We start from the raw sequence: 12,282 nt of genomic DNA, 5'->3' as shown, positions 1-12,282 counted from the left end.
GGAGCTGAACACAATTCTGCCGCGTCATCACGGAGAGACTCTTCTCCATCCCAACCTGGCCTTCCAGCCATCCAGAGCACATCCCATGTGCAGGGAGGGGACATGGGCCCCAATTCTATCTCTGTCCTATGTGGGAGCCACTGCTATGTGAAGGCTAAGACAACAGATAGAGGAGGTGAGACAGGAAATGGCTGTGGCAGCCACAGGAAGAAGTGTTGCTGCCCACACAGGTAAATTCACAATGAACAGTCTTGCTCTCATATCTTGAGAAGGTTCTGGAAAATGAGTTCACATCAGTTGTAGACCACAGACTTCCTGGGGACATGATGAGATGCACATGAACAAAAATCCACACAGTTTCTAATAAAGAGGTACAAACTTCTGCAAATGATGGGTCACACTGGTTTTTTTGTTTTTCGTCTTTTAAGTGCTACATTGCCAAAGCAAAGCAAGAACTGAAACTAGGAGGAGACATTGTCCAAACCTAAGTGCAAAACCTTTGAGGGGGGAGTGATTCTGACTCTTGAGGCCTTTTCTTCCTGTTCTGACCCTCCTGGGCACACTTTGCTCCCCCTATGATATTGAGGAGTAGGTCAGAATCCAGGGGCTTTCAAGGGAACAGCATGGTTTGTGAGGTGAGAAAAGGATTGGAACACGAGGAAGAAGGGGCTGTGTCCCTCAGCACAACCTGCCTCCTTGGTTATTTTGCACCAAGACGGGGACAAAGCTGACATACTGGCCCCTCAGTCTCTGCAAGTCAACACTGTGTGGAACCTCTGGAATCTTTTTAAGAACATAGGGCTTTTACGAACATAGCTCCCTGGACAGGGCACTCTACTCCACACCTCCCAGGGTTGACATCGTCACTCTCCTGGTCTGGTCACCAAGTATGGTCTTCATTAGGGGTCACAGGTCCTCAGAACCAGCCCTATGCAGTTTAGCTGCGTTCCTACAGCTCTCTGAGAACTGAGTCTCTGTTGACGGGTCATTTGGCCAGGCTATGCTAATGGGTGAGTTGAGTTTCGTGCTCACTGGGTAAGGTCAGAAATAGAGAACTTCAGATGCTGATGTGGGAGGAGAACTTAGATCATCTACCGCAATCCTCATCTTAACCCTAAAACAAGCATCATGCCCACAGCCTTCACCTCCTGACTCCCAGGCTGCTGCTCTTTCCACGAGGTGGTGAACTTGTCAGTGGGAGGCACAGGTGCTGGGGTGCTAATGGCAAAGTCCATGCTGATGGGCTCCAGTGGAAGACCATAGCCTCCATGCTAGCGGGGAGCCCTACTGATGCAAACACAGTCCTGATGGGTGCCACTGTGCCACTCAGAGGAGGAAAGAATGAAAATGTCAATGCATTAATAGCAGAGACAATGTTGGGGGCGGGGGTGCTGGGAGAGAAAGTCCCTATGTAATTTAATGCAGTGCAATGAGGGCTTTTGGAGTTGATGCCCTCCCCCTTTTAAATACCAGTACAATTCCCTTGGTGGAAATTCCAGTTTCTGTCACAGTATGAGAATGTCTCATGGCCATGAGTAATGCTTACAGGCAAAGGGGCTTTGCAACCATCTCTGAGCACTCTAGCCTGGCAGTCTGCTTATGCCCTGAAATGTTCTCCACCACTCAGAGAAAGAAATCATTGCCTATTTTCCAGATTAAATGAACTCCTAAAGCATTTTTTTTTTCATAGCGATGCTAAACTCAGAAAGGATAAGACCTGAAAGCTGGAGAAGCTGGGAGAAGGCCAGGCCGCATAGTGTGTGCCGGTGCGCTCTTTGGGTAGAGAGAGAGCAGGATCTGAGAGCAGCCAGGCAGGGTCTGGAGTGGCCTTTCCGGGAAAGCCAGTGTCTCTGCCCTACTTCGTGACCTTCAGGACCCACTGATTCTGAATGCAGGGTGGGATCGAGGGATGGGTGCCCCATAAGGTTGGATATTCCCTAATATAGTGAAGCTGGGAAGCTGGGATCAGGATTGTTAACAGGACACGACGCAAAAAAGAGAGAGGAAAGAGGGAAGAGCAGTGAGAGAGAAAGAGGCACAAACTGACAGAGCTAGAGTAAAATACAGGGTTTGGGGAGTAAAGGAGAGGCAGGAAAAGGGGAAGAACAGGGAGACTTTCTGTATCTAGAAGGGGCTTCTCTCTTCACTTCTTTAATTAGTCTGCACCCAGCAGATCAAGATTATGTAGCTCAGACCTACTATGTTTGTTGTTCAAGAGGTCATGATCACCTAGGTTACAGTTCACACTTCTTGACCTGAAATTGACAACTTTCATATCAGGCTACAAACTTTCTTCACAGCTCCCTTGCCTTTTATTCTGCTATCTTATGAGAGTTGCAGCAACAGCCTTGGGGTAGACAGTTAGACCCCATCTCTGATTCAACATTCATTCTCTGAGTAACACTGGTAGAGTTACTCATCTTTCTGAGCCTTATTTTTATTTCTTTAGAAATGGAGATGATATTTTCTACTTCCTAGTGTTGCTGTAAGCATTAAATGAGAAGAAGATATAAAACTCAGGGCTGAGCCAGAAAGAATTAAGTATCTCAATGGATAAGGGGTTACCCGTTTACTTTTTCTTACCCATGCAATGCTTATTTTTACTTTAGAGTCATTCACATTATTTCCTTCCACCTGTCTATTTATCTGTCCCTAAAGATCTCCACATTTCCAAATCCTCCCTTCCTTTAGTGAAAAACTCCTGCATGAAAACCTCCACAACTTGAGATCCTTGATCCTCTGCTGTCTGTCAATCAGACAATGCTTCTTGGACTCCATTTCTCCATATGTGCTGGTTTCATTTCCTCAGCAACATGGGAAGACATTTGAAGAGATGGAGCCAGAACGATTGCTTCTTTTTTTCCCTTACTGTATCCTCTGCCACATGACAGACACATCAGAGATTTTAAACTTGGAGTTCATGGCAAATGGCCCAGTCATTCTGATGGTCCACAGGGGTGCTAGTTTATAATATTATCTCCTTTTCAGACTTACCTGTATATTAGACCAGTGGTTCTCAAAATGTGGGCCATGGATCAGCAGCATCAGTATGAATTGGAAACTTGTTAGAAAGTAAGGGCTTCATCCTTAACTCACTGAATCAGAAACTCTGGAAGCAGAATCAGGAATCTAAGTTTCAATAACCTTAACCCCGCCAAATGAGTCTGATGCCTGCTAAAGTTTGAGGATCACTGAGCTAAAGCTTTGTCTGTTAAAGGACTCTCACCTTTGATTAAATCAGCTGAAATAGAGATCCTAAGAGAGTTTTTAAAAGCACATCTGAAATGTAAAAGTTTTAGGTGAGAAAAGTCAACATAAGACCCTGTCATCTGAGATCCACCTAGAAGAAACAAAATGGAGAAGTCCTTTGGGCCATCAGGTAACAGCCTAAGTGTCCCTGAAAGTTGAGGTGCCTCAGAAATAAACCTCCAACTTCTATTTGTAGCTGGGAACAGGCCTCAATTTCACTAGTCATGGTGGTGGCCCAACTTCAATAGTGCAAATGATACAGCAATGCCCAAGCGCAGTGGTTCTCAAAGTGAGGTCCCCAGACCAGCAGCATCGTGGGAATTGTCAAAAATGCTATTTTCAGGCTCCATTCAAAACCTACTAATTCAGAAATTCCAAGGATGCTGCCTAGCCATTTGTATTTTAATAAACTCTTTAGGTGATTCTGATGCAGGCCAAGGCTTGAAAACCTCTGTGCTAGTCATTGGGAATTCATTCTTTACATGCACTTTTCCATTTAATTCACGCAATTCTACTGGATAGTAGTTTAAATTGCTCCCATTTTAAGATGAGGGAAATTAGGCTCAAGTTTGTGTAAGGGCACTTAGCTGGTCAGTGGCCCAGTAGGAACTGGAACTCAGTTCTGTGCAATTCCAGAACCCCAATGAGAATATGGAGGACGTATTTTGGGTGTATGTGATCACTGATGCACTGAGTAGTTAAAAATTTATGATGTGGGAGAACTTCAGGGCAGGATGAAGAGGGAAAGTTAGAGAAAGACAAATAGAGCCATATCTGTTTTTTTAATGGATGATATTCAAGCTGAGGATCTGTAGCAAGTTAAACCTATAGAGGTTATCCCTTTTACAAGATGTGGCCAAGATCATAGGCAACAGACCACATCAAAGAAACCTTCCAGTGGACCCCCAGCATTTAAGGACTTGAATTGTTTTTTGTTTGTTTGTTTGTTATGAGGTGGAGACTTGCTCTGTCACCCAGTCTGGCGTGCAATGATGTAGTCTCAGCTCACTGCAACCTCTGCCTCCCAGGTTCAAGCAATTCTCTTGCCTCAGCCTCCCTAGTAGCTAGGATTGCAGGTGCCCACCACCACACCCAGGTAATCTTTTGTAATTTTAGTAGACTCAGGGTTTCACCATGTTGGCCAGGCTGCTCTCAAACTCCTGACCTCGTGACCCAGCCACCTCAGCCTCCCAAAGTGCTGGGATTATAGGCATGAGCCACTGTGCCAAGCCAAGTACTTGAATTGTTAACTCTTCACTTGAGCTATTAATATTTGATCTGTATTCAGGTCCTTTAACTTCCTTCTCAGGAAAGTCATTTTAAAAATTTTATTTTATTTATATGCACCATTTTCCCCTTGCCTAACCACTGTCCTGATGGAAAACCTTTACCCATGAGAGAGGAATGGGGTACATGTTTTAGCAGAGGGGAATTTCAACCCCTTCAGATCACACAGGATAAGACAGTTTTCTAACCTCCCTGAGGACAGAGCTTGCTGCTGTAGCAGCCCTGGGTCTTGTGGTTTCCTTTCACACACAAGTTATTTTTCACACTTGGCAAAACACCTAGAAACCAAGTTCCTCTCAACACTCAGGGAGATGAAACTCAGGAAGGACAAAAAATGAAAATGAAAATATATTATGAGAGAGTGGTTGGAGAAGAAATGGGGTAGGGCCCGACAGGGTTATGAGCAAAGGAAACAGAATGTGCTGGTGACCCCAATGGGTTCACCTCAAAGGTTACAGCCAGGGTTCCGCTATGTTTGCTTTGACTCATTTGTTCTGTTTCCATGCACTGAGAGGGTGGGGTTGGTGGGAGGCAGAGCAAGTGGAGGAAGACCACAAGTAAAGCTACCAAAATTCAGATCATGTAAAGCCTGATGAGGGAGATGATTTTGAATCCGTAATTCACACAGCCCACAATTACACATATCTGACTATAACATACCCAGATTCAAGCCTGGAGTGATTTTCCATTTTCTATAATAAAACATTCAGGATCCAAACTTAATTATGAGTTTCTGCAAAAATCATCTGCTCAAAACTCCAGCCTTATTTCTACACAATCTGACTCCCCATCTCAAGGATCTGGCCATCCTTGGCTTCCTTTGATTAAATAAGAGCTCCATGTTTTCACTTCTCTTGGAATATGCTTTATCTCCTTCCTGAAAATACTTCTAAACTCTTTCCCTAACTTCTACTCACTATTCAATTTCAGCTCAAACAATGTTACATTTTCTAAGAAGTCTTTTCCAGCTACCCCCACTAGTAGTTTAGCAGATCCTCTATGCACTCTTAAAACATCCTCCTGTTCTCTTTAATAACATTCATTATGCTATAGTTTTTGTTCACTGTCATGTTTGCCTGAGAAAGGAGGTAGTGATAGGGAAAAGGTGGTGATGATAAAAATAGGAGAAGGAAGCTTTTATAGGATGGGCACGGAAGAAAGTAAAATATTTGATTGATTACGGTTAGATAGTTACCTTATTTGGTCTACCCTGTTGTAAAGTCCATAGAAGAAAGTAAAATATTTGATTGATTACAGTTATATAATTACCTTATTTGGTCTACCCTGTTGTAAAGTCCATAGCTATGTTTGCTGGCTACTTCTAATTAGTTGAGCATAAGTTCTGCTTGTATTTAATATTAAACATTTACAAGAAATAACTCAAGTTAAGTCTTGCTTATATTTGCAAATCAAGTAAGGTGAAGGTCATTCGCAAGGCCAAACTGCTTTTGTCTGCTCAGGGATTCTCCGGGTCTGGTCTCCATTTTAATTTACCTTAACAAAAAGAGATGAAACCCTGAAACCAGATCCAGCTAGAACTAGGGCAATCGAAGAGAGAATTGCTCTGTCTTAGAAATGGATAAGATTACTTATGAATATCAAGGCAAAAATCCAGAATTAGCTATTAACAAATAGAATCCAGCAATGCCTTGTATGATTAAGATTTGTCTAAGTATGCAAACATTCAATATTAGGAAATATTTTTATATAATTTAATACATTACAAAGCTATGAAGCAACATAATCTGATCACCTCCTTAGCTGTTGAAAGGTAATTTGGTAAAATTAAATGTCTAACAATTGGTTCCTTTTTCCCCCTAATAAAATTTTTTAGCTCAACCTCAAAGCCTGCCTCTACTTTAGTGGGAAACATTGAGATATCGCCACAAAAATTAGGAACAAGATAAGGAAGCCTACTAGCATTGTGGTTACTTAACATTCTCTTAGATACTAACCAAAATAAATTAACAGCGAAATCTACCAACTTCCTTGGCATTTGTGCCTTTCTTTTCTGGTCCAGATGAAATCTTTAAAACACTCTTTTTTCACTTTTGAGAAGAGACGGTTGGCCCACCTGACAGCAAATAACTACTGATTAACTTTCACATTTGAACTGTTTATTTGTATAATGGCATGAAAGAGAATTTCAAACAGACACGTCCTGGGATTCTTTGACAGGAAGCTCAGTGAAAATTCAAGAGAGGAAGTAGACAGGAGTTTCAGTTTTACTTTCTTTTTTTCTTCCAGCTGAGCTATAAGGTCTCAGGTCTGAACAGGGAGCCAGCTGTTTCTTTTGACAGTAAATCAGGTAAGCCCAGATTTACATAAAGTCTGCAGTGTTGATTTCTAGGTCCCAAGCCATGCACAAACATTTTCATTTTTCTTAGAACAAATTTGTACTATTTTAAGAGAAGCAATTTAGAGTGACTGCGTTTTCCTTAAGTGAAACCAGTTTACAGGAAACCAATGTAATTTAGTTTATACATTACTGGCAAAGAAAGAATTCCTATGGCATAAAGCCAATAAAAATTGCTCATAGGGAAGAATTTGGGCATTAACATGTGGCTTTAAGTTTTCTGTGCTTGTAGGCTTGGTCTGTGCCTGCCAGATTTAAACAAGAGAAACTAGTTGTAAAAATGTACCGATACTTCTCACTCCATAGTAGTTCCTAGATTGCAAGGACTTCATAACCAGTTGCTGTTGGGGAATGAGGAAAATTCAAGCAATTGATGGGTCAAGTGAAGTGTATTTCTGGCTTAAAGGACTGCACGGTTCCCCAGAGTCATACTCTTAATTCATTGAGTCTCTCAGCAAAGACTCAGCATGAGAGAGGAGGTTTGGAGAGAGTAGAGGAGGAAAGGAGGGGAAAACAGAGAAGGCAGCCAGGCGGACCTGTGAGAGGCAGGGAGAAAAGAAATGAGAGAGAGCTGAGCATGAGGCTTATCAATGAAACCCGCTTCTCAGCTCCTCAGCAAGTGACTCCAGTTCTCTGCAAAGTACGAAGTCGTTTTTTTCCCGCCCACTTTGTCCCTTATGAGTAGACAAATGAAACATCGTTGTTTAGAAATATAAGGATCTTGGCTGGGCATGGTGGCGCCCACTTTTAATTCCAGCACTTTGGGAGGCTGAGGTGGGCGGATCATTTGAGGTCAGGAGTTTAAGACCAGCCTGTCCAACATGGTGAAACCCTGTCTCCACTAAAAATACAAAAATTAGCTGGGCATGGTGGTGCACACCTGTGATCCCAGCTACTCGGGAGGCTGAGGCAGGAGAATTGCTTGAACCTGGGATGCGGAGGTTGCAGTGAGCCAAGTTTGCGCCACTACACTCCAGCCTGGGTGACAGGAAAGAAGAAAGAAAGAGAGAGTGTGCATGAGAGAGAGAGAGGAGGAGGAGGAGGAAGGAAGAAAGCAAGGAAAAGGAAGAAAGGAAAGAGAGAGAGAGAAAGGAAGGAAGAAAAGAAAGAAAATTTAAAAATAAATATAAGGATCTTTCATGATTTAGAACTGGAAAATAAGTTTTTTGTCTCTCTGTCCCTTAGGGGCACCAATGGACCAAATTGAACGCAGTCACTCAGGTAAGGAAGTGACTTGTGTGTGTGTGTGTGTGTGTGTGTGTGTGTGTGTGTGTCTTATGATGTTGGGACAAAATTAAAAAGGGTGAGGGATCTTATTCTAACTTCCGCAACTACTAACACCACCAACAGCTGCAAATTGTAGGGGGTTTTTGTTTCGTTTGTTTGATTGTTTGTTTGTTTTGAGACAATGTCACTCTGTCACCCAGGCTGGAGTAAAGTGGTGCGATCTTGGCTCACTGCAACCTCCACCTCTTGGGTTCAAGCGATTCTCCTGCCTCAGCCTCCTGAGTAGCTGGGACTAAAGGTGCCAGCCATCACACCCGGCTAAATCCTTTTTTTTTTTTTTTTTTTTTTTTTGGTATTTTTAGTAGAGATGGGGTTTCACCATATTGGTCAGGCTGGTCTTGAACTCCTACCTATGATCTGCCCACCTCGGTCTCCCCAATTGCTGGGATTACAGGCATGAGCTGCTGCACCCGGCCTGAAAATTGTTGAGATATTCACAGGATCCAAAATATGCATCCAGGCTTTTCCTTTATGCACAGATCTTTCAGATCTCTTTGAAATATTCCTTCTCTTACCAGTCTTCTCCTCCTTCTCTCTCATTTCTATAGATTCTTTGTCTCGCTGCCTCTCTCTCTCATTCCCTTCCCTTCCCTTGTCCTCTCTCTCTCTCTTCTTCCTGCACCTGTTTCTGCTCTCTATCTGTATGGTATGGGCTTCTCTCTCTGTGTGTCTTGACCTCCCCTTTCCCACTCCTTCCTCCTCACTCTCTGCCCATCACCAGGCCTTTCTTCAGTCTCTTACATCAAGAAGAGCCCAGATCTCCCCCCTTTCCAAGTTCCCTTCACACTTAACCCTCACCTGTGAGAAATAGGGGTCTCTCACTTCATTGTGTCTGGAACTTGTTTACTGAACAAGCTGAACTCTGAGATCCAAATGAGAAACAACTTTTTTTCCTCCCAGAACTGCCTCCTATTATGTAATCTTAATCTCTTTTTGGGGGGCATGGGGACGGGGTGACTGAGCCTCAGTCTATGGCACAGGCTGGAATGCAGTGGCATGATCTCGGCTAGTGAGATCACCTCCATCTTGGCTTCAAGCGATTCTTCTGCCTCAGCCTCCGGAGTAGCTGAGATTACAGGCACGTGCCACCACGCCTGGCTAATTTTTGTATTTTTGGTAGAGATGGGGTTTCACCATGTTGGCCAGGCTGATCTCAAACTCCAGACCTCAAGTGATCCTCCCACCTCGGCCTCCCAAAGTGCTGGGATTACAGGCGTGAGCCACTGCGCCCAGCCACAATCTTGATTTATTGATGCCACCTCAGGCAGTTGCCTTTCTGGTTAATACAGACTGAAACAGTCTATTGTCACTGTGACATACATATCAGGTGTTGTAGTGTTCAGTGACATTTAACATCAAACTTACACTCAATTTGAGTTTCTCCTTCCTCGAACTCAGCCTCAGCCTGAGCTCTAGGACCTTCCAAAAGTCCTCCTCTCCCTTCCAGCTCTGCCTCCGCAACCCCCATGCCAGTTCCTCCTTCCGCATTGGGCAGATGGGCGACTGAAGGAAGGAGGTGGAGTGCTTGCGTCCCATTGTCTTTGCAGTCTTCTCCTGGCTGGTCCTCACCGCCATCCCACGCCCCATTACAGCAGATGCCCTCCACTGTGCAAGGACTCCGTGGCGGCTCCACGGGGCTGATGCACTGCACGCCTCTCACCAGAGGCTGTGCACTCTCTGGCTGACTTCTCCAACTAGACCTCTGCTCCCACCCTCGTGGCACCCTTGGCCTCCTCTTACCCTTACTATTACTCCCCTTGCCATACAAGGCAGGCCTTTGGGCAGCGCCTCATCAAGGCAGCTGTGCCTAGTTATTTTCTGTAGGATCTCCTCTGTCCATGGGAAACCCCTTAAGCCATTGCTGCTTTCTCCTTATCCTGGTGTCCTAGGTGGCTCTAGTCAGCCTTCTAAATTTAAAATTCTCCAGAAAGGAAATAGACACCAATTTCCATGTTTATACATGTCTCCGGAGTCCAGGTAACATCTTACTTCCCTCAAAAATTTTCTCAAGACTTCTCTTTGCTATGCTGCACTTGGATAGGCCTACCAGTTGCTGTCATTCAGCAGACACCCATCTGGGAAAGGACCTACCTATCTCTCTACTTCGGTGACATGCCCAGAATTTACGAGTGGTTGTTTTAGAGGCCCTCTTACTTGGCTTTGGATGGAGAGAATTCTCTTCCCTATACCCTCCCCACGGGAGAGAATGAGGCAGCACTCTCTAGGAGGCCAGCAATTCAGGACTCCCACCGGTTCCCGGTTCCTTTCAGTGACTCCCTCGATTTCTGTTTTCATAGGTGAGAGGAAGGTCAGAGGTACAGTTTGGCCACCTCTAAGCAAGCTCCAGCAAGGTGTATCAGGAGCTGCTTGGCTGCTGTTTTCAGAATATAGAAGTTTGTAATGTAAAGCCTCCTTCCTTTTAAGTAAAAGTGTCTACTGCATGTCTACGGTGAGGTCGTAACTTCACTGGGCGCACAGGAAATAAGATAAAACGTCCATGAATTCTGGCCAGTTTGGCTGGAAGAGAAAATACTTAAATATATGCAGCAACGGTTGGCGTGGCAGCGTGGCAAAGCACTAATACTTCAGGCATAGGAAGAAAACGGGCAAGTTTGAATGCCAGCTTGTCATTCACAAAACTGGTTAATTTCAACAGCCCTAAGTTCTTGGGCAAGTTGCAGATTTATGTATCAATTAAGGTGAATAAAAGGAACCAGTGGATAAAAAGGTTAACAAACCCTTTCCCTTTCTGCCTGAGAATTTAACCTTTGGTTAAACGTTTTAGCTCAGATTATCTAGTAATTTAATAAGAGTAAAATGTCTGCAACATTATTAGAATATTTGCTTACAGTGGAAAACTTCTCTTGATGGGTGAATTATATCTCTACTGGAAGAACTAGAAATACATGCTACGAAGCTATGTTTTGAACTTCCCTGAGCCAGAGTGACTCTTGTAACTCTCATGTTCCTTGCAGGGAATCTGGAAGCTAAGCCCCAGAGTTGCTACAAGAGACACTGGCTCCTGTGAGTCATCTCCTTGTCCTGGGGTATCCCCAGGTGACCGTTAGCAGTGTTCCATGAATTGCTTCGTAAACTTCCACTGCGTGGAAGGCCCAACATTGTCCCTCTGGCAAGCTAAGGCTTCCATTCTTCTGAGTAGACTAATGTCCCAGTGAGGCCCATTGACAGTCCTGTGAGCCCGAGAGGTCATTTGAACCCCTGGTGGGCATTGCAGCACCTAACCCTAACTCATACTACTGCTAGGAGGAGTAAATTAGGTAATGCAGTTAAACCACTTGGCGCAGATCCTGGCACATTAAAAGTGCTCAGTAAATGGTAGATTTCATTAACTATATGGTTGACTTTGTCCAAGTTACTTAATCCCTGCATACAACTTGCCTCCTCTATAAGGAGGTTGCTAAAAACAATCCTAGCTTAATTTTCACTAAGTGCTCAAGTGCACCAGCAGCCTTTTAAGCTCTTTACATATATTAACTTATTTAATCCTTAGAACACCACCACATGGAATAAACCATCACCTTCTCCAGATGCAGAGAAATTAATCAGTTGTCCAACATCATATGACTAGCAATGGAAAGACAATTAAAACTAAGCAATCCAGCTTCAGAGTCTTTATTCTTCACCACTGCATGCTGCCTCTCAGAAAGCTCATTTTCTTCACACAATCTAAGTTTCTTCTAAGCTCTGATATTCTGTAGTCAATGTAGACTTTCTTTCTCCAACTTTCTCTCTGCAACATGACAGTAAAGAACAGCTAAACCCCAACAGGCAATGGGCTTAGCAGGAGAGTCTTTGTTTGGAAATTCCCCTCAGAAAGATTCGTCTGTTATCATGGTATTCCATTTCATTCATATAGGTCAGATGTTCCTCTCTTACAGTAGAGGAATCAAGGGGTTAACCCTCAGGAACCAGAGTCACCCCTGCCTTGCAAGTTAAATCTCTCCTCTCTCGACTACAAAGCTGCATCTTGATTCTTCCATGAACCCACCCTAGACAAGTCATTCCTTTCACTGCCGTGTGGGCCAGCAGAAATGGCACCATGGCTCCTATGTCTTCCCCCTTTTATGTGTCAGAAACACATT

General features: G+C 43.9%; 1 protein-coding gene and 1 long non-coding RNA gene across 2 annotated transcripts in view; one reads left to right on the top strand and one right to left on the bottom strand.

Moving 5' to 3' along the window:
- LOC141580005 (uncharacterized) overlaps positions 1-12,282 on the bottom strand; it is an 80,818-nt gene that overhangs the window by 14,978 nt on the left and 53,558 nt on the right. The window lies entirely within an intron of this gene.
- GIMAP2 (GTPase, IMAP family member 2) overlaps positions 1-12,282 on the top strand; it is a 29,199-nt gene that overhangs the window by 15,011 nt on the left and 1,906 nt on the right. Inside the window, exons 5-6 of the mRNA XM_039472865.2 lie at positions 6,784-6,844; positions 8,078-8,113. Of these exons, the coding sequence (XP_039328799.2) occupies positions 6,784-6,844; positions 8,078-8,113 (97 nt within the window). The remainder of the gene's footprint in view (positions 1-6,783; positions 6,845-8,077; positions 8,114-12,282) is intronic.

Source organism: Saimiri boliviensis, chromosome 10 (genome assembly GCF_048565385.1).
Source record: "Saimiri boliviensis isolate mSaiBol1 chromosome 10, mSaiBol1.pri, whole genome shotgun sequence".
Lineage (NCBI taxonomy): Eukaryota > Metazoa > Chordata > Mammalia > Primates > Cebidae > Saimiri > Saimiri boliviensis.
The sequence above is the reverse complement of the archived record's forward strand: the minus strand, read 5'-3'. Positions and strand labels throughout refer to the sequence as shown.